This window comes from Mercenaria mercenaria, chromosome 5 (assembly GCF_021730395.1).
Source record: "Mercenaria mercenaria strain notata chromosome 5, MADL_Memer_1, whole genome shotgun sequence".
In the NCBI taxonomy this organism is placed as follows: domain Eukaryota; kingdom Metazoa; phylum Mollusca; class Bivalvia; order Venerida; family Veneridae; genus Mercenaria; species Mercenaria mercenaria.
The window spans coordinates 42,315,935-42,343,151 of NC_069365.1; the positions used below are offsets into that span (position 1 = coordinate 42,315,935).

At 35.5% G+C, this 27,217-nt stretch overlaps 3 protein-coding genes across 3 annotated transcripts; 2 read left to right on the forward strand and 1 right to left on the reverse strand.

Annotated features, from left to right (window-relative positions):
- Nucleotides 1-4,704: 4,704 nt before the first annotated feature.
- LOC123558345 (proton channel OtopLc-like) lies at nt 4,705-5,471 on the reverse strand. Its single transcript, XM_053544566.1, is given in 3 exon segments — nt 4,705-4,844; nt 4,847-5,018; nt 5,238-5,471. Coding segments are annotated over 3 exon segments (534 nt in total). The 3' UTR covers nt 4,705-4,716.
- A 6,365-nt stretch (nt 5,472-11,836) lies between these two features.
- On the forward strand, nt 11,837-22,643 carry LOC128557475 (cytochrome P450 2J6-like). Its single transcript, XM_053544857.1, has 3 exons — nt 11,837-12,402; nt 14,775-14,987; nt 22,244-22,643. Exons 1-3 carry the CDS (start codon nt 11,839-11,841, stop codon nt 22,394-22,396), a joined length of 930 nt encoding a protein of 309 aa, XP_053400832.1. The 5' UTR covers nt 11,837-11,838; the 3' UTR covers nt 22,397-22,643.
- Nucleotides 22,644-22,693: 50 nt separating this feature from the next.
- Nucleotides 22,694-26,843, forward strand: LOC123558935 (cytochrome P450 1A2-like). Its single transcript, XM_053544858.1, has 3 exons — nt 22,694-22,955; nt 24,052-24,179; nt 24,925-26,843. Exons 1-3 carry the CDS (start codon nt 22,713-22,715, stop codon nt 25,139-25,141), a joined length of 588 nt encoding a protein of 195 aa, XP_053400833.1. The 5' UTR covers nt 22,694-22,712; the 3' UTR covers nt 25,142-26,843.
- Nucleotides 26,844-27,217: the final 374 nt, after the last annotated feature.

Genomic DNA, 27,217 nt, shown 5'->3' on the forward strand with positions numbered 1-27,217 from the left:
TTCCCATATGTAACAGTAATTAAAATACAACATACAACTTTCGAATTCCGGCCCTTAAATAGCGGGAAAATTTTGCTTTATTGAAATTGTAACTGTTACAGCTATACTTTGAGTATTATGAGTCAACCTCAAGTAATAAAAAAAATTGTACATTTCAGCTGGCTTCCGTTTGGTTATGGAAGAAGGCAGTGTATTGGAGAACAGTTTGGTCGCAACCGTATCTTCATGTATTTGGCGTCGCTTTTGAGACATTGGAAATTTGTAGCTCCACCGGAAAAATTGATGTCATGTGATCCAAGGGACCAATCAAGTTTTTCTTATGAAGTCACAATGCGTCCTAAGCCTTTTTATTGCCATGTGCAAGAAAGATACTAAGTATTTATAGACAGTTTAAGCAACGAAATATAGCTTTATTTATGCGGACAATATGCTTCTATTATTTGTATATATGTTGGGTCTTTCTTTTGTCTTATATATATATATATTTGTTTGACTGAATATAATTGCTACTATTTGCTATCCCAGTTCATGACGAGTCATAGATAGCCCTATGTAGACAGTGTGCTTCTATATTATGCAGATTGATGAATATTTGACTGAATATATACCGACAGTGTGTAACTTTCAACTTGATGATGAATTTTAACCTTACTTTTGCGTACAATGTATTTCTGAAATTTGTAGATAGATATAACTATTTACAGCCAGTTAATGCTATTGGAGTTAATGATGAGTTTAAACCTTATATATGTGAACATTTTCTGATATTACTTGTATTCATAGTTGACTGAAAATTTACCGACAGTTTGTGTCAATTTATAAATTAACGCTTAATTAGCCTTACGTTTTGAGAAAAAAAAATCAAACAACATCAAATCATAGAAAGAAAGAGTTGTTTCACATGAAAATTGAACAGCATGTAAAACATGTATATTACTCTATGAAACAAGTGTCAGTATACAGATATAAACATTGAATTCCGGAAAAGAACTGCCTAAAGGGGCCCAACTTCCGGACAGTCAAACGCCTTTAAAAACCCGCCATTTTCAAAGAACTGTTACATATGTTCGTTTTGATGCATTTGCAATAGCGTACGAATGTTGAAATTTCACATAACTAGGTGGAACACAGTTTTCAGCAATTTTTTATTTTTATTTCTTTACAAATATCATTCATTTTCAAAGGGACGGTGGGTGGGGGGGTGCAACTTTTCATAATATTTTAAGTATCCGTCGTACGGTACAGTACGGCAGAACATGTAATGGTCAGGTAAAATATTGGTACCGTAGAGATGTTGTTCGTTTATCAAATATTTCTGTGTTTTGATAATATACTCCTAAACCTTAAGGATGTAGTATACCTTGACACCAAAGTAGATTCAGTTCAAATTAATTGAACCGTAGTAATTGATTGTATTTGGGTAATTTATTAATGTTTTAGCTTCTACTAATTCAAGTTCTTTTATCGCTGTCGCTTCAATTACATTTTTATACAGATTTAAATACATGACCCTCCATATGTATTTAATAATGTTAAGATATACTGCTTCCTTAAAAACATCTACCGACAGTTTTGTATGTTATTCCAGTTGATGATAAATAGCTTATTTGCGCTTCTATTATTTCTGAATAGATATACAAGTATATACAGTCAAACTTTGTTCGCTCGAACTCGGATAATTCGAACATCGCCGTTCGCTGGAACACCTCGTCAGGTCCCGGCAAAATCCCTGTATTGTTTCATAACTCGAACTAATGATAACTCGAACATAATTTTCCGGTCCCGTCCAATTCGAAAGAAAGAAGTTCGACTGTGTAGTAAAAAACGTGGCAAGTGACTAGCACGATATCATCATGATCATAGTATTAGACTATTAGTTTCAGAGCAGGTTTTAATGGTAGACAACAAAATAATCGACTGAAAAGGCATTTTAGGCTAAGAAATGGAACAAATAACGTGTCAGATCAACTGAAAAAAAAAGTTTCCATTTTATGTCGAAGTCCTGCTCACAAAATCCTTTCTTTGAGCAAATAAGAACGAAATGTGCATAAAGTGAAGTCTACTTAAGTACTAAAATATCAGTTTATGTAGCCGGACATAAATAAATTCACAACAAGGACAGCAAAACGACCATATAATGCATAATAGCGTACATGATCCCCGTATGATATTATCATAAAGGTGAGAATATAAGGATCTTACATGTCTGCCTGTGTAAGACCGGTATTTCCCTACCCGAGGGACAGTATGAAATGTAAAACCGAGCGTTAGCGAGTTCTTTTTATCCAGACTGTCCCGAGGGTTGGGAAAACAGCTGTCTTACACAGGCAGACATGTAAGATCATTTTTCTTGCCTATTATGTTCAAAACAGATCGTGATGACAAATAGATTTGGGTATTTCCTTGCATTATTTATATAGTTTATGACGTCATAATAGTGCCAGTACCATGTGACGTCACCAAAGTGCAAGGATTTTCCCTAGGGAAAGACATGAATATCTATCCCTGGCGCGTGCTCAGACAAATGTATACTTTCCCCGCTAGGTAGGCAAGAATAATGAAAAAATATTTTTCAACGTAAATATAAATTTGCGTGCATCAGTGAGCAATGTTGTTTTTTAAACTGAATAATTTATGTTCAAAACCACTTTAAATGTACTGATATTTTTTTTTCATATATTTATTTTTTCATATCTTAAGACTATATTCCTAGCCCCATTACAGATTAAAGCTCGATATGCCCATACAGTTATATTTTGTCCGCAAAGGAGAAGAATTCTATAAGACTTGTCTTTCATTCTTATCCTTTTCTGTTTTGCCTTCACTACAGTATGTCATACGTATAAATATATGTACACTATTTTGGGAATAAATATGTTTAAACTAAATGTACTGATAGAATTTATGATTACACTGAAATTGTCGTCTGTACATAGTAAACAGATTAATCAATACATTGAAATACAAAATGCACTGTACCTTACTGTGACAGATAATATCATTGTATAGCATATAGCATCATATACAAAGCACATGGAAACACAGACGCCGTTTTGACTTGCCGCCGTGATTTGACGTTATTTCTCTGTTTGAAGTTCTTTACATAATTATATAGTCACCAAATAGCCTACAACTTTTGATTTATATGCTTTTTTGAAATATCCAGAATTTTCCGATGATATTAAAAGATGCCGGACTTGGTAGCTCTCATGTCATTTTTACAACCAAGGGAAGTGGATTGAGCCCAGCTTGGAAGTGAAAATGCATGCGCACGCCGGGAATCTCTTTCTGGCACAAGACAACAGTTATTTGCCCTTGGTTGACTACAATAAGGAAGTGGTTACGCGGAAAATAGTTCCTCTGTTTGATGTTGAATATTGGTAAATTTTTGAGTGAAAGACCTGCAATAAATGGCATAATTTAATAGAGGAGATATGAAATAGTAGGTACATGTACAATTTGACAGAATGAGAATGTCAGAATATGAATAACATGACTTTTTGATAGGGCCTGTTTTGCCTGTTTGCGGCCATCTACAGAGTATTCTTCATACGCATGTGATTTGGTTCAAAATGCTGGAAAAAAGAGCCGGTCAACCCCATGTTTATTGTGGCTGGAATTTTTTCTCTTAAACAGTTCTGTTGAGTTCAGGTATTTTTAGGGGGTTGGAATGCATGCAAAATTTCAATAGTGTCCAGTGCCTATATAGAACATATAGTAAAAATAACTGTGGTCTTAGGCCTGATATTTCTCTCGTCTTTACCATTCCGCGGGATTTTGTTGTTTTCATTGCTAAGCCGGATTCAATCCACTTCCGTTGGTTGAAAGAAATGGTGTCTGAACTACATTGTCATTTTTTTTAATATCATAGACAAATTCTGAATATTCTAAAGCAGCATTTAATTTGAAAGCTGTGGGATATTTGGTTACTTTAAATGTAAAGAATTTCAGAAAGGAGAAATAATGGTCAAATCACGGCGGGTAGTCAGCACACCAGCTTTATTTCCAGCTGCAGAGTACCTGTGATGCAAAGCTGAAAACTCCTGATTTTTAGGGGTGGGTGGGGGGGGGGGGGGGTTGTTAAATTTTACAACAGGGAAACTTCCGGTTCGAAATTAGTTAATCGTTTTCAAATTCTTGGCCACCCAACATCTTCTAGATATGCGTATCTATACGGCGCTAATTACATTAATCAATTGTCCCGACATCGGAAAAGTATTAATTCTAAATGGACATGTGCGAAATCTAGTTGGCAACGTATGGATTCTATTTGGCCATTGTAGTTGACAATGTATGAATTCTAATAGGACTAACTTTGGCAGTAAAGTCTATTTAACATCAAGTGAAAAAATAATTTATTTCTCGTGAACAGGAAGCGACAATGTCAGTCTGAAGAAATATCTGGCTTTCAGACCATCTTAATGTTCGATGACAGTTATTTTTGACAATATCAGAAACACGCCTTTTCGTAAGAAGACAAAAACACGAAAACGTTAAATCTATCAATTAATATAATTCATAAGAATCCGTCTGTACTAAAAGACTGGTCATAAAATGTGTTCTTAATATAATATGAAAGGATTATACAGATAAAATGTCGAATAGATTTATGTTATATGAAATACGAGCTGCCTAGAGCTTATTGCATGAGGTCATGATTTATATTCAGACAATAAACACACTTCCTGAATGGCTGAGAAGGTGGTTGTCCTGGCGCTAATTTCTGAATTTCCAAGCATGTTTCCAGATATTTGCTAAGCAAACTGTTGAATGGAACCAGTAGAAGACTGCAAATGGCACAGAAACATACGCGATTATATTCCAAGCAACACTTCCATAAAACTTTGCACAGGGTTAGCTTCAGATCTCTGAACTTCAAAAATGTTCATACCCTATAATGCAATATTGCAAATAAGCAAAAAAGTCACGAATTCGCGCCCTGTTTTTGCTTCTTCGTGCTCTCGTTTCCAAACGCTTTTCCGCATCGTGTTTAGCAAATAGAGCATTTGCACACTTACCTGAACACGTCTGAGACAGCTTGACAATATTATCAGATGCCCGTAATGTTCAACGTCTGTAGGAATTCCTGCAATAATGTTTGCAATGCACAAAATAAACATTCCTATAACGGAAATCACTAATAAAGCGTCTTCAAAACCGGGACCTTGATCTTGTTCAGGGTAGCGCAGTACATGCGTCCGGTGAAATGCTCAAATCAGTGAGATAGGGGTTAAAACAAATATTGCAACATCTCCCAATTGGTCCAGACGAACAGCTGTATTCATAAATTCGTCAGTTCGCACAAGCACGAAAAATGTGATGAGAATAATCACGGCAGCCACGAATATTATGATGCCAAGAAACAAGCCTCTACTTGAACTTGAACAATCTACACTCGAGCGTTCTTTTGGCACACATTCTTCTGAATTTCGGTCAAGCTTCCAGTCACGTTTGCCCAGATTCAGCCACATCACGAACAAGATGCCTATTAAAAATATAACATGAAATCAGATTTAAGCGTACACGATGGCGAGAATGTAATTTAAACGTTATAGGAAGCCGTCTGAATAAAGTCATTGATTGTTTAATTGGTAAACACATTTGCATGTTCAAGTTATGCACTGATTATGTGAAATTAAGTTATAATATGCAGACTACTCATATAACGATATATTCTTCATTCTTCAGAGCAAACTATCATATCTATAGGTATTTATTTAGCATGGAATTACGTGAAATCAATGCCATTATTTTTGTACGAAAGTGGTTCTCTAACTATGGCAATATCTGGCTGACTTTAAAAATTAGGGCATGTACCGGTATATTATGATGCTATACAAGTGCCTGACATTATAAGGGGACAAAATTAATATAAACTATGTAACGTATTCATGATGATGTACAAGATACTGCAGTGGTCAGGCAGTGTGTGTGTGTGTTCGGGTTTAACGTCCTTTTCAACAAGTTTTCAGTCATATAAACGACGGTCAGTGGTCAGGAAGGGACGATATAACTTACTAGTTCAAAATCATGAAGTACAAGATAAAACTAGGATGCATTCAGTTGGGCATGCGTAACAAAAAGGCATAAATGTTGATTTACAAAAGAATTACATGAAAACAGATAAAGGGAGAAAACTTAACAAACGGAAATAAATGATGATTTACGATACTGCAGACAAGGACAAGATGTATCAAGCTGGTACAAAATTATTCCGTATAATATTCAATACGGGTATATAACTTACTGGTGGTACAGAGTCTAATGCACAAGGTACATCAAGCGAACAGATAGGAATAAGAAGTTCCTAACTAGTACCTATGATGTTGTGAAGGCTACATTCAACATTGAAATAGTTAAATTCAGTCTTATTCCAAAGCAGACAAGAACACGCGACTTTAAATATACCTGTCAACGTTAGAGTACGGATTGTAAGCCCCGCCTACACAATGAAATTGACTGACAAGTACACATGATGATGTACAGTATATAAGGGAAAGGAAGTAAGATTTTTTTTCACTTTTTTTGTTGGGTTGTTGAGTCACACCGACAAAGTTTAGTCATATGGTCACATACCCAATGGTTGACGCTAAAAATAGACCGCTGATGCTCATCAGTGTATTGTTTCAGGTACGACCAATCAAATGATTAGAACCATCCGTGAGCCAGATGGCTTCTTCGCGTGAAGAATTCTACACCCCAAGCAAAGTTTCGAACCAGTACCGAAGTAAGACAAGTCATTCGTAGTCAGTGATCTAAATCATATGTTCCCCTAATGGAGTTAACTAACTGGTACGGAATGTGATGATGATGTACACGATACATCAAGGGTACGAATGGGACACATATGAAGATCTACAATATACAATTTGGAGAATAATAGAGACAATAAATACCTTACTGATAAACATGATGGTGTACAAAATTATAAAAAAATGTTAAAGATAGGTATAGGTAGTAACTAACTGGAACAAAAAAGAAACTTACTTGCATATGAAGGAACTAACTAGAACAAATGACACTGTACAGGATATTATATTGATACAGAGAGAGACAAGACGACACTTAATGACACATGATATTGTACAAGATACTATACGTGTAGAGATAGGTACAAGACGAACCTTACTGGAACACATGACGCTGTACATGATAGTTCAAGGGTAGACACAGGGACAAGACGAAACTTATTATTGCACATGACGCTGTACAGGATATCACACGAGTAGACACAGTGAAAAGAAGTAACTTATTGGCACACATGACGTTTTACATGATATTACACGGGTAGACACAGGGACAAGACGAAACTTACAAGCATATGTGACCTGCACAGGACATTACACGGGAAGACACAGGGACAAGACGAAACCTACTGGTTTACATGACGCTGTACAGGATATTATACATGTAGACACAGGGACAAGACGAAATTTACTGGTTTGCATGACGCTGTACAGGATATTAAAAAGGCAGACACAGGGACAAGACGAAACCTACTGGTTTACATGACGCTGTACAGGATATTATACATGTAGACACGGGGACAAGACGAAATTTACTGGTTTGCATGACGCTGTACAGGATATTAGAAAGGCAGACGCAGGGACAAGACGAAACCTACTGGTTTACATGACGCTGTACAGGATATTATACATGTAGACGCAGGGACAAGACGAAACTTACTGACACATTTGACGCTGTACAATATATAAAACGGGGACAGTTAGGGATGTGATGAAACTTACTGGCACATTTGACGCTGTACATGATAATATGAAATTAGTTGCTTCCTAAAAGGCAGAGCTGCCTTGAAAAATCACGAGTGCGCCATGAAAGAAATGTTATTGCAATGGCTGCAAATATCTCGAATTATGGATCTGTTTTAGGAAGTTGATGTTCTAATATTACAATCAACTGTATTAATGATAATCCATAATTTCTGAATGCAATATATGATGTACAAGCTTGCTATTACTCTTACACTGCATTAAGATTGAAGATCAAATTTAAAAGCTTGGCCTGTGAATCTTTTATTCTAATAGAATCTCATTAGGCCTACAGCCTAATTAAAGAAATTGGTGTCTCTTTTCGGGTGAATGTTTGGAAATGAAGACCTAATGTAAATATTTTATGTTCCAATTCCAACTTTATAGGAATCAGAATTTACGTACTTTCTGACTTTTGTAATTCTTTTTAATGTCATTATTGTCAAATTACATTCTTTTTGAAAGTAAGAATGGGACCAAATTTCTGCCCAAAATTCTGCTATGGTAGACGTCTGGTATGGTAGAATGACAAACATCCATTTACATATAAAATGTTTGTTTTAAATTCAAAAGACAAACCATTTTTAAAAAATACTGATTAGAATTTTACTCAGAGAAAAAGACTGTTCGCCGAAATTCTCGAAAACTCCTGTTTAATTAACATTTCAGTTACGGCAGCGGGATGAAAATCGTTTCACATTGATATTTATATATTACAGCTTTTTTTCTACGTAGAAAATTTATTCGGCGCTAATTTCTTATCGTTAACCACCCGTTTACATTGTTATTCAATGTTCACAGCAGTAAGCGAGACGCTTTTGTAATCCGTAAACAGCAAGCTACTGACCCCGTTAATTGCTATGCGCACAGTCTACTGGAAGAAAACCGAACAGAACCGATTCCAATAAATACCACGAATTTTCAACTCAATAGTAGATTCTATACGCTAGAAGATCTATATCTGTTTTCTTTTTCACACGTCTAACCATATTTCGACGCTGTAGAGTAGGTAGAGTTAGGGACGAGACGAAACTTGCTGACGCATATGAAGCTATAAAAATACTAAACGGGTAGAGACAGGAACAAGATGAACGTTATTTACAGTTATGAAGTTATGAAAGATACTACACGGGTAAAGACAGGGACAAGACGTACCTTACTGGCACATATAATGCTGTACAAGATATTACACGGGTGGAGATATGAACAAGACAAAACAAACTGCCTCATGTGACACTGTACAAGGTACTCAACGGTTAGGATTAGGGACAATACGAAACTTGCTGGCACATATGACGCTGTACAAGATACTGCACTACAGAGGGAGAGATATGGATAGATAAGAATGTGATGAAACTTACTGGAAGATTTGACAATATACAGGATAATACACGGGTAGAGTTAGGAACAAGAAGAAACGTATTGGCACATATGAAGCTGTAAAAGATATATCACGGGTAGAAATAGAATCAAAACGAAACTTACTGGCACATATGACGCACTATAGGACAATACGTTTAAAAGGTAATTTATCATGCATAGTTTGTTTTATCGTTTTGCATAGTGTCTCATGCAGTGTCAATATCGACCTGTATACGGAAATGGTCTGGAACTTCAACTGGCTGTAAAATATTTGCATTATTTACTAACTCTGTAGATCAAATGACCTTAAAATCAGAACACAATCTCATCATGACGTACAAGGCAGTAGTCCACTACTGAACATCCCTGTGGCCTGATACACGTAAAGTCATTTTTAACGTGGTTTCTGCCATTGAAGATACAAAAGTTTGCACCAAATAAAAAACAGTAAAGACATCACTATACTCATTGCACGTATAATCAGTTATATTTCTATTTCTTATAGGTACATGACCAACACCTTCAACGTAATCGGCGTCATCGTCACAACGGCTATTCAAGTCACTATATATACAAATTACACCTTTGTTCTGATATTCATATATGCCACACAAGAGCTTATCATAAAATTTAAATGCATCAATTAGCCTAGTTGAATTCTTTGGAGAACATAACATACATACATATACAAGGACTGATTATTTGCCTTATTTTATAAACATAGCCGAAGTATACCTTCTTCCTTATTATTATCTACAGATATGTCAAAAAGTTTTGAAATATCTCATTCCAACACAAACCCTACACCACCAGTCTCCGTCCAATTATTAACATGCAAATTTTGCCTATTATTACCGAACCATTTATATTTTTCAAGGAACATACTGTCATTATTCTTAAGGTGTATTTCTGCTATGCCTATTATGACCAAAAAAAGGTAGTTAATACTGTCATTTTAAATTGGAAATTAATGGAGCCTTTATCAGGATTCCATCCATTTACATTCCAAAATCCTTTGACTATCCCAAATTGGTTACTTCGGTATCCACCACATTGACCGACTCACTGACCATCACGCCGTTGCAATCCCCTTTGCTGAGACTCTCCTTTATCATTTCCCCTGCTTGCTCACCGATCACTATAGAGGGGCCTCCGTGACCGGATGGTTAAGGCCGCTGACTTCAAATCACTTGCCTCTCATCGATGTGGGATCGTGCCTCACTCGGGGCGTTTAATTCTTCATGTGAGGAAGTCATCCAGCTGGTTTATGGAAGGTCGGTGGTTCTACCCAGGTGCCCGCTCGTGATGAAACAATGCTCGGAGGGAAACCTGAGATCTTCCTCCACCATCAAAGCTGGAAAGTCGCCATATGACCTATATAATTGTGTCTGTGCGACGCTAAACCCAACAAAATAAATAAATAAATTGATCACTATAGATATCGACTGCACGGCGCTAGCGAGACGCGAGAGGTGTTGCGTATTTCATTACCTCTCATGAACAGACTCAGTCTAACCAAGTTTGGTTTTATTCAAAAGGATCTTTTCACATGAAAAATTCTACAACCCGAGTGAGGTCGGTGAAGGGTAGCTATATCAGGTTTTGCTATAATATCTCTTTAAGTATTAAAGACGCACAACAAAATAACTGTATTCTCTTGTATCTCCATAATGGTAGTTATAAATGATTTGCATGAAAAAATGAGACATACAAGTATTTAGTTACATATTGACAGTGACATATATTAGGCAAAGACAATGTGTTTAATGGCTTAACATTTTATTGAATTGATGTAGCAATTTGCGCAGTAGTCAATGTTTTAGTTAAATTTCGATCACACTGTTTCTACAGTGTAAAATAGTTATTCATCTATATTTTGTAAACTATGCTGTAAAGAGATTGCCTGAATAAGTTTGCAGATGAAGTTGTGTAAACCCATTAATTCAGCAAGAGCCTTAATTGCACACCTGACAACATGTAGTATCGCTGAATATTACCTGTATTAGTGAAGTTTTTGTGGGAGAAAAAGTAGGTGACTAGGTTTTCCTGCGTCTTTAAATCAGGGCATGCATTCAATGATATAGCTTTAGATTATTCAACGACGCGTGCACGCTTTGCAGGAGTTAAAGCGACCTGTTCACATAAACTTGTTTGAAATAAAAATAAAATGAATTTATTAGAGTGATATTCTACAGAATCCCATACCTTTTTTTTAGAACATCACTGTATGGTACAATCCATGTTTCGAAAAAGAAAAAGCAGCAGTTTTGAATTTACACACAAAATTTATAATATGGCTGGGTACTTACGTTTACATATATATGTTTCCCCAGTTACCCCATCTTTCGTGGCTTCTCTGGTTTGTGGAAGGTCATATCGTTTTTTCTACCCAAGCTCCGTTACGTGTCTGATGTGATTTCCAGAGCGGAACATCGCGTCTTCTTCCGCTGAACGAGAATCTATAAAATAATGCTTATCAATTATATGCATCCAAAATAAAAGCTGGAAATTAGCTCAATGGAATAAAAGGTTTTGTTGTGACTAAAGCACACACTTACAATTTTTCTCTCTCAGTAATGCATTACATATTGTATCGGACTGGATCATTTGTAAAAGTTTCTATAAATGAACGAAGAAGTAGCTTTAACCTATTGGACCTTTATATTGATTTAGCTTTATGCAAATGGATCTGAAATATTTTGCCGAAATGGTTGATGTTTTTCTATTCGGGATTTTCACAGTACTTGCAATTTTCTGGATTCTTAGAAAGAATGGACGGAAAGGAAGAAGGATTCCTGGGCCTAAAGGTCTACCCTTGGTGGGTTGCGTTCTAGAAGTGAAAGAAGAAAATATTCACACGAAGTTCTCCGACTATGCATATGAGTATGGTAACATATTTCAATTCAAACTAATGAATGACACTATTATTGGACTGAATTCTGAACATTTAATCAGACTGGCCTACGCGCAAGATGGGTATAAGGAATACCTTAACGACAAGCCGGCAACTTTCTACGCGGAAATGTTACTCTATGGCTCTCAAAGTACGGAGTTCTGTAAGGATGGATATAGTGCAGAACATACTGCTTATAGAAAAGGTTTTACAAACGTAATGAAAGTTTATGGAGCCGGAAGCGACTCTACCATTGAGGAAATGTTTATGACAGAAATAAAAAGGGGACTGATGAAGAGAATTGAAGGTTACAATGGCAGAGATTTCGAGATCGCTTACGAGCTAAAACGATCACTAGCAAACACGTTGTCCTGCTTGGTAAATATCTCAATTTTTTCGGTTGTACTATTTTATCTTTAGCCAAAAATAATCTATGTAAGAAGACCCTTTGGAAAAATAGAATGAAACCAAGAAAAAAATAAAAGTAGACTTGGTTTGTCAGTTTTTCGTTACATTGGGTATGTTCCTGAGACGTAATGGAAAGAGCAACACTCCTAACGCCAGTTACATCGGCATAACCCTTACCTTGCTCAATTTCTATAATGAACTTGTCCATCTTTCAAATTTGACAGTACTATTGATTGTTAAAAGGGGTGCATACCAAAAAGATACTGACTGAATGGCGAACAGCGCAGGTCATGATCAGACTGCACGAATATACGTTTTATTAATTATTGTATACTCTGAAAAGAAGAGCAAACTTAACGAGAACGCTTCTATATTCTATATGTATTTCTTTTTTACAATTTTCAATTACATTTAACAATCGGTAGGGTATTTAAGTTGTTAACAGTTCTGAACAGTGTCAAACAGTCTGTTTTGCAAAATTCCGAAAACTGATGATAACACTAATACCTGGTTGGAAAGTCGAAGACATGGACATTGTCCCATGTTAATGACAATAGCTCTAGTTTTTTATTGTTGTCTAGTATGCCTGTTTGATTAAAAACATCGGGTTATGGTGGACAGACATTCACGTTGTCTGACATTTTGAAATTTCGTGCAATATAAACATCATTCGGAACTCGTGATGACCCAACGGTGATGTACCGAAAGGAGTTAACCGTATACTTCAGGTAAAATCAAACGTTGCTTAAATTATTGATATGTCTCTATAAGACAAAAGTTCCTTCTAGCGCATATGCAATACTTGGTCTTTAAAGAAAATCTGATTTTAGCATCATGTTGCAAATTTTTAGACCGCCATATTAAAGTAGACTTCCTGGATCTTTTGTCACAGGATTAACATACACTAGCACCTGTATATATCACATAAACACATTTTTAGATTATGCATATTGATAATAATTATCTCTAACCTACATTATCAAATATTCAACGCACCGGGTTAATACCCTATACGAATTATTGTCAGCCTGATGTTGATAGCTTGCCATAGAGGCTATTACATAGAAGTGTTCAGGGCGATTGTCTTCCAAGATTGTTGAAATTATTTCGAATTGTCAAAAACACATGTCGCTAGAGCTGAAAGAAAAGACTGTTGAAACGCAATTTTCTCCTTACCCACTAGTCTGGTTATGAGGGGTGCAGCTTGGCAAAAGTCAATGTGTAGGCGCCGATACTCATATTCGAGGAAGGACCCACAGCATAAGTATTATATCCATAATGCGAACGTGTGGATAAATCGTTATTAGGCTGTCTATCTTGAGCGTTTAATTTGTTGTGTTTTTTTTCCTTGAGATGAAAATTAATGTTTAACAAAATTGTATATTGTAGGCTACAAGTGGCAAGAACTGTAAATGAAGTACATCTCTGTCAACGTGTAGCATTATGACAAAACCCGTGTCCATTAGTCTTCATGAATATTATATTTAATCCATTTTAGCTGAAAAGGAAAACTGGGAAAGCTTGTAATCCTGACTGTGCTACCCCAAATGACCTGTATTAGGCGGTACTTCAGATCTAAAAGACATATTAATGTACATATAAAGAACTTTGTACTTGTTCTAGAATAACTACTATGTATTTGACTAACTACAGCAGAAATGTTTTGTAACATACTATTCTATGCTATCATTATTATTGCTTCTACCACCACTAATAATGATAATAATAATAATAGCAGCTGAAACTCGATATCTTGAACTCGCTTTTCTTAAAATTCCTGCTATCTCGAAGACATTTTCAAGTCCCGTCTCGAAAATACGTGCATAAGATATCATTTTAAGTCGAATTTCGGTTATCTCGGAGTAAAATGCTCGCTCCCTTGGAATTTGAGTTACTGAATTTAAACTATAACAGTAACAATTATAATACAGTGATCTATATGCGATTATGTCCTTCGTCGGGAGCATTAAACTAGACTCCAACTTGAAACCCTACCTACAAGACCCTTAGTTTGATTATGTCAGTTCATGAGAGAGATTGAAATATGCAACACCTCTCATTCCTGCTAGCGGTATTACACCGAAATATTAAATGGGCTCCATGATCAAAATGGACCAGAAATCATAATAAAGCTAAAGTTCTTTTTCTCATTTCTGCTATCCATTTCGTTGCAAAACCCGTCCTAAAACATGCATGCATGTAACTAAGATGCTTATAATTTTCATTCACCACTAGCCACGAAGTGACACATTTCTCGAATTTTGCAATTTTAGCCACTTTTTTAAATTAACTCATAAATGTTAGTTCAATATATTAGGACATGTCTTATATTTGTATTTCAGTTTAGAGGCGAACCTTTCGACGACAATGACCCAAACGCTAGCATCTTTGACGATTTTAGTGATTGTGTAGACTATTTTTCAAATGCAAGTGTCAACAATGTTTTGACAACGTTGCCTTTCCTTCGTTACATGCCGGGACCTTACGGAAAACAGTTTGCTAAAGCTCTGAAGACAAGAGAAACTATTATCAACATTTTCTTCAAGGAACAAAAGGTTAGAAATACCCTGAATGTCACAGTACTACCTTGCATAACCAAAGCAAAAGAATGGTCTTGTACAACAACTGTTCTTTCACAACACTTAAAGAAACTGAAAGAGCTGTCTCTCTCACCCGACTTGAGACAAAAATTCAGACAAAGAGTAATCTATAACAAATTATGTATTATTTTTTTATGAAATATCTGATTAACATACCTTTAAGACATTGGGAAATAATATTTCAAATATATTGACAAATATTTGAAAACGATGATTTTTTAAGTATTTTTCCTATATAACTCACATAATAACTAAGTGACGCCAGGGCGGGGCCTCTTTTAAACCCATGGGCATAATTTGAACAATTTTGGTAGAGGACTACTAGACAATGCATCATATCAAATATCAAAAGCCTAGATCGTATGGTTTCAGACAAGAAGATTTTTAAAGCTTATTCCTATATAAGTCTATATAAAGCTTGGGACCCCCAGGGCAGGGCCTCTTTTCACCCAAGGGGTACAATTAGAACACTTTTGGTTGAGGACCATAATACAATGCTACAAACCAAATATCAAAGGTCTAATTGTTGTGGTTTCAGACAAGAAGATTTTTAAACTTTTTTTCCTATATAAGTCTATGTAAAACTTGGGACCCCCGGGGCGAAGCCATATTTGACCCTAGGGGGATAATTTGAACAATCTTGGTAGAGGACCACTAGATGATGCTACATACCAAATATCAAAGCCCTAGGTTTTGGACAAGAATATTTTAAAAATTTTCCTTTCGGTTGCCATGGCAACCAGAGTTCTGCATGGAATTCAAGTCTTTGAAATATTTTGAAAGGAGATTACCCAAGGATCATTCCTGTGAAGTTTGGTGTAATTCTGCCCAGTGGTTTTCAAGAAGAAGATTTTTTAGAAATTGTTGACGGACGACGCACGACGCATCAAGCGGTCACAATAGCTCACCTTGTCACTTCGTGACAGGTGAGCTAAAAATGATAGCTTCCTATTTTTTCTCATTTGACAAAAGATTAACAATAAAGATTAAAATTAACATTAAAGATATCGCCTTACTTACGTTGAAATACGTAACGTTTTTTGTGGTCTAACCGTGTACGTTTAACCTGTAGCGATCGGTGATCATTCAGCGATTGTGAGACAGGATGAGAATAGATTTATTTGTAAACGAGCACATGCCTGAAAAAAAAGCTTGTAAATCAAACCTTATTTTATCCATCATTTTACTGTAGTATCCGATGGTTAATATTTTTGATTTACAAATGCTGTCATATACACCGCATCCGTGGATCGAACTCGCGAACCCTTTAGTTAACCATGAATTCACTCTATCTATTGTATGGAGTAACTTGATAACTTGGCATATACACCTATTCGAGTGGTTGAACATTAATTGTCAAATCATTAAGCTTTTAAAAAAAAATGAAATTTGAAGTGACACATAAGTGTAATAGATAATGTACCTTACTCCAATATTCACTTTTTTAGTTATAAAATATCGCGTGAAGACTTATTTTTGTTTCGTTGTTTTAATATTCATACATTTCTGATTATTTTTTCTCCTTAGAGACTACTGCAATGACCCGATCACTATCAACTGAGTTCAACAATAAACTTTATATTATATAGATATAAAATCACTTTTACTCGCGAAAACCGATAACTTTGTTACCCGAGCTATATTTTATGAATCTGATGATACCGAGTGAATTTTCCAATGGTCAAGTTCGATAGATTGTGTTTATTAAATTTAGTTTGTATGATTCAGTTATTTATTAAAGTTATTTTTATTTATGAAACCATAAAATACAGAAACTGGTTAACTAAAGAGAAACCACTCGTACATACGGATTCGAGAAAAAATATGCACTCGACCGTTCGGGTCTCACGAAACCACCGTTACTCGTAATTACTTGTAATATGAAAAACAGAAAGGTCGATATAAAGTGAACATCTGCGAAGTCGTGCATGCGGTTTGCAGTCGTTACCAGAAACAGAAGAAAATCGATACCTCGTGCACAAAAATTGCAACGCGGGACGGTCGATTTTTCCTTGTCCGCATTACAATTATTGTATTGTCTACCATTAAAAAGACATAAATTCGAGAGATATGCTGGAAAATGAAATCCTCAGAGTTTAAGCTTATTTTATACCAATATAAATTACAAAGATGCGTAAATCTTTTTTAAAAAGTGCACCAGATTTGCGCACAACGTCATTGATGTTTATATTGCTGACCCACACAAGGCTTCGTGATCGTACTTCATAAGGAAGTGATAAAAACCGCTATAATAATAATTAGCATTGTAGGTCAAAGGTCAGTATAAAAAATGCCTATATATTTCATATAAAATGTGCTATAAACAAAGCTCTGTAAAAAATATTTCTAAAACATCAATCTCTGGTAGACTACCTTTTCTCTTTAGTTCCATGTGTCTGCAAATGAAAAACAAACAGAAAACATGGTGTTGAATAGTTCCTAGTGAAATGCCAGTCAGCTGTTTCTACCAATGTCAAGGTCGGTGAAAAAATTAATCCGCAACATACCCACAATACCTACCTCCTATTGTGGCTTCCTGTTTCCAAACAGTACATCACAAAACATTGTAAATATCTTTCTAATATCCACAGATGAGTGAATTAATAACATGTGCAGAATAAATGCTTCAGCTCATATAGAATTTGCTTTTTACCCAAGAAAAAATTTGGACTATTTATATATAGGCACTATTTTCGACTACACCACGGAGGCTTACAGCCGAATTACTGACCTTATTCCTATAAGAAACTTTTTTGATAATATATCTAAATTAAACTGGTTTCTCCTTTAAATATAATCCTTTGCCAAAATTCCTACCAAGTTTCATGGCTGAAATACCAACAGTAGAGAAAATACAGGCATAACTGTTAGGTCATGTCAAAGGCGCCTAGGTGCCACAAAATCGAGGTTTTACGGTCAATTACATGATAATAGATTTTTTCTTATTTCGCGTCATTTTTTCATGGATATATTAAAGGAAATGGTACCGGTGTATTGAAAACTGTTCATATTATTCAGAAATCATACTTTAAAAATAGTAGAACATGTTTTTCATTGGCAGACTGTCCACCAGAAGAATCAAATTTTATGCAAAATTAACCAAATTTTTCATAAAATATTAGTATCAAAAGGCATTTCTAAACATTATTTTGGACAAACAGCCATATAATTGCTTTAGCAAAATGCTTTGATGTCCCAGTGAGCATTTAAGAGTAATTAAGCTTCAATCAGACCTCTTTCTGGTATACCCAAACATAATTATGGCTGTGACTCCAATAACAATGAAAAAATGACACATTTCACACCTCTGCAATTACCACCTGGCTTCTTTGACATGACCCTAAGAATGTTGCCCCTGTTAAATAACATGTTTTTGGCATTTTAATTTATTCTTCTGGCAGACTTTCTAAGGTTCATATAGTAAAAATTTCTATAGTTAGTGCTACGGTTAACACAATGCCGTCTGTCTCAAAGCGGCAAAGACTGTCAAGGCTATGTGGATTTAAAAAAGGTGTCAGTAATGTGCACAAAGGTAAAAAACGTAATTATGTCAAGCATAACACTGATAAAAGGTACATAAGGCTCCCAAAGCAGTCTCATGACTCCCGCATTCAAGAGTACAAAGGTATCTTTACCTTTAAAGATGTTGATGGTACTGACACCAATGCTGTACCACTTCGCAGCTTGGCTGAGACTATAACACTGTCTGATGATTACTCTGTACCAGATAACATAGATGTACACCCTGACCTTTTGACTAATAGACTGTACCGTCCCCTTGAACTGAACCAGATGTTTAATTCTGAAATAAAAATGCACTGTATTGGAAATATGCATGTACTGGTGACTTGATTATTGATGCTTCTGTTTCACGTAAATGGGAATCTGTTGGAATGAACGCCTGAATGTACTAAATGCAATTACAAGAGCAAGTTTTACCAATTATTTGAACATGCAGATTCCAATGTAAGAGGTAGAAAGTCTGCAAAAGCTAATGTAGGTCTACAGTTAGGAGCCATGACTACCCCGGTAGGCAACACCGGCTTAGTGCGGATTCTTGCTAATACAAACATCACTCCACCGGCTAAAAATTCTATGCGCTTACAGTCTAATAGTGTTGGCAAGGCTATTGTTGAACTAAATAAGAACAATATGCATGAGTTAAGGCAAAAATTAAAAGCTGAAAATAAGGCATGTGGCAACAAAAACCCAGAAATGACTAATGCTGAGGGAGATTCTTGCTATAACAACCCTCTATTTAATGCTGATAGTACCCCTTTCCAAGCTGGCACCATTGTCACTACCACTATGTGTGAAAATAATACAAGAAACAAGCAAATAATTGGTGCTTTTGTGGGGGTGAAGATCTGTAAAATTGCCTCAGAACTTAGAAATAAAGGGGAAACTGTAGTCTGTCCTAACCACAGGGGACACTGTACAGCATCATTAGCTGAGTCAGATTCCATTGGCAATGAATCACGCTGGAACAGTCTGGTGACTACTGAAATAAATCAGGATCTCAGTATTGCCCATTTCACTGGTGATGGGGATTCTAAGGGGCATAGTGGTGTTGACAAGGGCCAGTCTAAACCTGTTTCACATCTAAAAGACTTAAGACACCTTAGCAATTCAATGCGCCGTCAAATAAATAAGGCAAAGTTCAGCAAGAATAGTTTAGTGGCCCCCACAGGGCTAACCTTCAAAGTAGACTATCACTATCTATCAGGTCTAGGTGTGTAAGTGAGCTAAAAAAGGCCCATTCTGTATACCAGGGAAACATTGAGGCAATTAAAAGGGCTATGCATAATGTTACACTAACAATTATTCTCTGCTTCAAAGGTTACTGCGGTGAATCCTGTAAGAAATACAGCTTTGTTTGTCCCGGTAACTTTAAACAATCAAAGAATTACTTGCCAGCAAATCTAAAACTGAAAATGACCAAATCTGATGAGGCAACTTTATATTCATGTATTCAAGTTTTGCTTGGTCCAAATAGCATAGAGTTAACCAAACTACAGACTTCAACTCAGAAATGTGAAGCGGTCAATCGTGCATATACTTCATGCATGCCAAAGTCTGTCACGTATTCTAGGAACTGTTTGGGTCGTATACACGGTCAAATCCTGAAACTGAACCACGGATATACTAACTCCACTCTTTTAAAGTCACAGTGTTTAGGTGCAAGTTTACCTAAGGGTACATCAGTTATTAAACACTTACTTAAGTCTGAAAAACTTGCCCTCAGATTGAAATCTAAACAATGTCAGAAAGAAAGGAACGACTCTCGCTACGCATCACGTATGCGAAGGTATAAGATTCACGCAGAGGTCCACTACTCTAAAGGGCTTACTGACCCTACCGCGGACTTGTCGAAAATTCCCGAACTTGCTGATCATATGTATTTTCATTGAACCGGTCACCTTTCTAAGTACCGGAAAATATTTCGGTCAATGCTGTACGACTAGTGCTATTTGTCTGTAAATACTGTATTATATTATGATCAATGTATATATAGAAATTTCACTTCTTTTTCCATATTACATGTATTATAGAGGCTGTCATACATTGAAATACCTGTAAAATGCAATTCGGATAAACCCGGCCTTGCCATTTATGACCAAAACACTGTTCCATACACTGCTGTCTTGAATTATTTATTATTTGAGGCTCTAAACCAAATGTTCCGGGTTACAGCAAAGTGAAAACTTGCATAAATGGGACACATGATCAGTATTTTCTAGTTCTATGATGTTTTTATCTATCATATAGGCCAATCTGTGTACATAATAATATTTAGAATGAACATCTTGTGGAAATTTTGCCCTCATTTTTCCATAACGGGGCCATTTAGTGCCACAGACAACGCCGGTCCACCGCTTACAGCCCAAAAGGCCAAAATCTTCTAATTTTTCATCTAATCTAGCTTTTAATATTGCTAGAAAGTCATTATTTGCCATATTTCACTTAATTCTTTCAAATAAACTGAAAACAGACGACAGATTTTAATGTTTACAAAATAGTCTCCCTTTCTTATAGGTCAAAGGTCAGTAAAAAAAATGCCTATATACTTCATATAAAATGTGCTATAAACAAAGCTCTGTAAAAATATTTCTAAAACATCAATCTCTGGTAGACTACCTTTTCTCTTTAGTTCCATGTGTCTGCAAATGAAAAACAAACAGAAAACATGGTGTTGAATAGTTCCTAGTGAAATGCCAGTCAGCTGTTTCTACCAATGTCAAGGTCGGTGAAAAAATTAATCCGCAACATACCCACAATACCTACCTCCTATTGTGGCTTCCTGTTTCCAAACAGTACATCACAAAACATTGTAAATATCTTTCTAATATCCACAGATGAGTGAATTAATAACATGTGCAGAATAAATGCTTCAGCTCATATAGAATTTGCTTTTTACCCAAGAAAAAATTTGGACTATTTATATATAGGCACTATTTTCGACTACACCACGGAGGCTTACAACCGAATTACTGACCTTATTCCTGTAAACACTTGGACAGATGGACACTGTAATGCAAAATATCACAAAACATGCACGTAATACACCCAATTCATAATGTTCCTAGATTTTCTTTCAAGATTAATCAAGCTACTGTAAATGATTACCGACATTAAATAAATATTTAATTGAATTCCAGGATATATTTATATGCTTTATTCTTTAACTAAGTAAGATCTTAATTTAAACTTTGAATGCAAGTTTTGTAAACCAAGAGCATGTACTATAAAAGTAGTGACATTAAGGGAAGAGAGACAAATTTCGTTCGTACACTTTTATTTTGAGAGATGAACATGAAATGAATCAAGAACATGTAAGAATGAATGTTCGTTCTCATGAAAAGCACAGTGAGTTGGGGTTTACGGCGAATTGACACAAAATGGTCATATATCGCCGAGATGAAAAGCACAGGAAAAGAATCATGAATATTGCTAAAGAGATAAAGAACTAAAATGTAAGATTTTATAGTGAATATTCGCACTCGAGAAAGGTGCGAACCATGCCGTTTTATTTCAAGAAGCTCGACTTTTTGCCCAGCGCCTCCGCTGTTAAACGAGTTTTCGCTCCGCGCCCCCGCAATTTTAACTTCTCAATTTTCGTGTTTTCTCTTGGCGAGGCCGCGGGGCAAAAAGACGAAAGGCATAAATCAGCACCATATAACATTGATGACCTTTGTTTGCATGTGTTGCAGGAAAGTCATGTACCTGGTGTTATTAGAGGTGTTGTGGACAAGTTCCTGGAAGAACAACGGAAAGACAGAGAAGCAGGTCAAGAACCGTTCTATACAGATGAAAGAATCATCTGCCAAATATTAGAAATAGCGGCTAATGGTAAGTTAATATAATAACCAATGCGTCCTATAAATGTTGAACAACAGAATCTTATTGTGTCATTGCGAGGTATTGTCCTCCTTTATTTTATCTTTTCATTACTTTTATTCCCGCCTGAAAAACTGAAATTTCATCACGTTACAAAGCTTTTTACCCATGTTCTTTTTACGTATAAGAAAAACTTAAAAGTTTGTTGGGTAGTTTTGAAAAGTGTGTGTTCTTGTATTGTGGTTTTTCCTTGTCTTCTTTCATTCAGTGAATAATGACTGGACAGGTTTCATTGTGTTATAAGATTAATAACTGTCTGCTTTGTTGACAACACGCAGTATCATGCCCAGTACATTTCTCTGTTTGTTGCATCACTCGGAATACCAAGATAAGATGTTTGAAGAACTAGATGCAGTTGCTGGACGCGACATGGACCTCTGTATAAACGATAAGGCAAAATGTCCTACCTATGAAGCTGTGGAGCTAGAAACTCATCGATATATACCAGTCGCGCCACTAGTTGGTCCTAGGCTGTGTGGAGTAAACTTGGAGTTTGAAGGATACGACTTACCGAAAGGCAGTATGGTAAGTTAAGTTCCAGAATATTCTGTAAATAGATTATATACAGAATGTTACAGGATAATTAAATAAGCTTATCTGTATATCAAGATTGAATAAGATATAATTACATGACTGTGTACTTTTCGTACAAATGATTTTAAAGTATCTAGGCACGGAAAACTAGCTGATTGTTGTTCCAAATATATAGAGGATATGATAAGACATGTACAGTGTCAGGTGCATTCGGTAATCTCCGAATGGATATTTTTTTTAAAGACTTGCTTTTCGTAGCTTTTACATTAACTGTGAGCAGGCAAATATTATGTACAATGCCCATGATTTCGCTACATTAGAAAACTGTGTTAATTTAGATTCTCGTTCAATGTGTTTTATTATGGTAGGCTTTTAAAAAAACATACCGGTCTAGAGGTCACTGCAGTGTGCACATGTTTGGCGAAATGTAAACAAACTAAAACAGAATTTAAAAAAATCACAATTTTATACTAAAACTCGAAATGATGAATGAAATTCATCTTGTATATGATCTTTAATTTGAAATGGTACATTGGTCTGCATCTGTTCTGTTTATTTTATACATTTTGCACATTTATGCTGCATTTTCACATTTTAGCGAACACGTGTAGTAAAATGACGATTGATAAACATTATCACAACAGCCAGTTAGAATAGTTTTGTAATCTAGAACGGAACTTCACCAGGGAAGTTCAAGCAAGTTAATGGAAGATAAATTACCACTTGTTTGATATCCATAGTACATATTTACCGAGCTGTGTGTTTTATGTATGAAAAGCGCGATTGAAACGGGTTAGTATATTTTCCCGTTCATGACCATGGTTCTTATAGAATACCTAGGGGTAGGGTATAACATGTACAGAGGCATTTTCTTTCTGTTCTGGTGCCATTGGGCGGCATCAACTGGTTTAAACTTACAAGTGGCTGGTCGTTTCAAGGCGGTACATTTTTCTTTTGTTTGTTTTACTTTGTCTAAAATGTCAAAAATTTACACATCGCTGCATACATCGGTGTAGGGTTTCTTTCGGAGAGGGTGCATTCGTTGAACATGTCGATCCTATTAAATCGGTGCCCTTGCTTTTTTTAGGTCTTTGCAAATTTTTGGCATATTTTCCATAATGAGAAGATATGGGGTGACCCCTGGAACTTTCGACCTGAAAGATGGCTCGACGAACAAGGGAATCTGTTGCCAAGAGATCACGTCTATAGAAAAAAGTGGGTATCAACCAACATGCAGTGTAGTTTTCTGTATGTGAAGTGCTGATCTGGATTTCCCAATTATTTTGATTTGTATATAATTTTGAGTTTACTCGTAAATTCATGAGTGTTTGGGTATGTTTGAATTACTTTGAAAAATATATGTAATTGCCTCTAATACCGGCGTATTTGTTTAGTCCAAGCGAAGAATAAATACTATCGCGCCGTCAAAAGGAAACTTAGCACATTTGTATTAGTTTTAATTCTGTTGGTCACAAAACACGAGAGACAGGACTGCATTGGGATCTGTCACCCACGTCGTCAGTTTTATGTTTTCCTATACTGAAATTGTCTGTGTCGTAGGATAATTCTTCTTATTCTTATTCCCATTCCCATATGTTTAACAGTAGTTAAAATGTTTACATAGAGCTTTCGAATTCCGGCCCTGAGTATTGAGTCAACCTCAATAGTTTCGTATAAGTAATCGAAAAACATTTTTGTATGTATTACCCCAATTTGAAAATTGTCAGATAAAAAATTTCAGTGACGATATAGGACTTTGCCCTGTATGTGAAGTAGTTACATAAATATGTATAAATAAAATAGGTCATTAAGGTAACATGTTAAATAATATGTTTTGATATTTACATTATTCATTCATGTGTTTGTATGTATTTATGTATGTATACAATTTTAAAAAAAACGGGGTTACCCAGATTGAGGCCAGAAAAAAAAACAGTTATCGGAAAACTGTACATTTCAGCTGGCTTCCGTTTGGTTATGGAAGAAGGCAGTGTATTGGAGAACAGTTTGGTCGCTTCCGTATCTTCATGTATTTGGCGTCGCTTTTGAGACGTTGGAAATTTGTAGCTCCACCTGGAAAAATGATGTCATGTGATCCAAGGGACCAATCAAGTTTTTGTTATGAAGTAACAATGCGTCCTAAGCCTTTTTATTGCCATGTGCAGGAACGATACTAAATATTTATAGACAGTTTAAAGTGGCATTATGCGCATCTTTCTGCACATAGTGTGTTTTTGGTGAATGTTTTATAAAAGCAATTTTCGGATGCTCTGCATTTAAATATGTTGAATTAACGATAATGCTGCATACGTATTTGAAGTTGATGCTTTAGAAATAAAAAAATCGGACTAATAAAATAATTATAGTTCTTTTCTTCAATCTTCTACGCAGTGATCTCCCTTACCTTTAGGCAGATATTTCTGAAGTTGAAGGGAAGCAACTCCTGCATACAGTTTGACTTTTCTTTAAAAGACTGCCCCAGACAAAATAAAAAAAAGTTAAATTTGGAAAGTCATTATTTCGTACTGCTAACAGGAAGAATTTGGTATACTGGGTTAAAAACTATAATTTCCTCCACCCTTTGTACACACACATCTATTTCAGCTGGATTTTTACTTGAAAATGCGCATAATTCCACTTTAAGTGATGAAGTATAGCTTTATTTATGCGAATACTATGCTTCTATTATTTGTAGATTGATATATTTATATATCTGTTTGACTGAATATTATTGCTGCTATTTGCTATCCCAGTTCAGGAAAGGTCATAGCCCTATGCAGACAGTGTGTTTCTTTATTATGCAGATTGATAAATATTTGACTGAAAATATACCGACAATTTGTGACTTTTAACTTGATGATGAATTATAACCTTATTTGTGCGGACAATGTATTTCTGAAATTTGTAGATATCTCTGATTATTTAGTTTATGCTATTTGAGTTAATAATGAGTTACCTTATTTGTGTGAACATTTTCTGATATGACTTAACTCATTGGCATATTCCTTTGACTATTTTTAATCATCAAATTCTACACTAAGGATGTAGTATACCTTACCACCAGCGTAGATTCAAATTAATTGAACCGTAGCAATTGATTGTATATTATAGTGTAATTTAATATTTTAGCTTCTACCAATTCAAGTTCTTTTATCGCTGTCGCTTCAATTACAATTTTATACAGCTTTTAAATACATGACCCTCCATAGGTATTTTATATTGTTAAGGTATACTACCTCCTTTATAACATCTACCGAAGTTATTCCAGTTGATGATAAATAGCTATATTTGCGCTTCTATTATTTCTGAATAGATATACAAGTATATACAGTCAAACTTCGTTCGCTCGAACCCGAATAAATCGAACAACGCCGTTCGCTGGAACACCTAGACACGTCACGGCAAAGTCCCTGTGTAATGTAGATTGTTTCATAACTCAAACTAATGATAACTCGAACAATATTTTCCGGTCCCGTCCAGTTCGAACGAACGAGGTTTGACTGTATAGTGAAATAAGTGGCAAGTGACTCGCACGATGTTATCATGATCATAGTATTATTTTCAGAGCATGTTTTAACGACAGACAACAAAAGAATCTACTGAAAAGGCATTTAAGACTTTGAAATGGAACAAATAACTGTATCAGATCAACTGGAAAAAAAAATGTTTCCAGTTTTTGTTGAAGTTCTGCTCACAGAATGAACCCCTTATTTGAGCAAACAGGAACGAAGTGTGCAGAAAGTGAAGTCTATTAAAGTACTAAAATATCATAACTGTAGCAGGACAAAAATAAATTCATAACAAGGACATAATGCATAATAGCGTACATGATCCCTGTATAATATTATAATAAAGGTGAGAATAAAAAAATATTTTTCAACGTAAATATAAATTTGCGTGCATCATTGCGCAATGTTTGTTTTTCAAACTGTATAATTTATGTTCAAAACCACTTCAAATTTACACTGACAGAATTTATGATTACATTGAAATTGATACCTGTACATACTTAAATTCATTGAGATATAAAGTGCACTGTACCTTAACAGATAATATCACTGTAGCATATTATATAAATATCCCATGGCAGCGTGTGTGACATTGATATTGTCAACCCGAGGACAGTATGTCACCCGAGGCGAAAGTCGAGTGGTGACATTCTGTTTTGATATCAATATCACACACGCTGCCATGTGATATTTATTTCATTATACCGAACAAAATTAAGTACATAAAAAGTTTCAAAATGTTTT

Bases quoted from the DNA above. Each gene is read 5' to 3' on its own strand.
- LOC123558935 (XM_053544858.1), top strand. From the start codon at position 22,713: ATGCCCAGTACATTTCTCTGTTTGTTGCATCACTCGGAATACCAAGAT. The intron at 22,956-24,051 runs GTAAGTTAAGTT...TGCTTTTTTTAG, and splicing joins ACTTACCGAAAGGCAGTATG to GTCTTTGCAAATTTTTGGCA. The intron at 24,180-24,924 runs GTGGGTATCAAC...TGTACATTTCAG, and splicing joins GATCACGTCTATAGAAAAAA to CTGGCTTCCGTTTGGTTATG.
- LOC128557475 (XM_053544857.1), top strand. From the start codon at position 11,839: ATGGTTGATGTTTTTCTATTCGGGATTTTCACAGTACTTGCAATTTTC. The intron at 12,403-14,774 runs GTAAATATCTCA...TTTGTATTTCAG, and splicing joins CAAACACGTTGTCCTGCTTG to TTTAGAGGCGAACCTTTCGA. The intron at 14,988-22,243 runs GTTAGAAATACC...CATGTGTTGCAG, and splicing joins TTTTCTTCAAGGAACAAAAG to GAAAGTCATGTACCTGGTGT.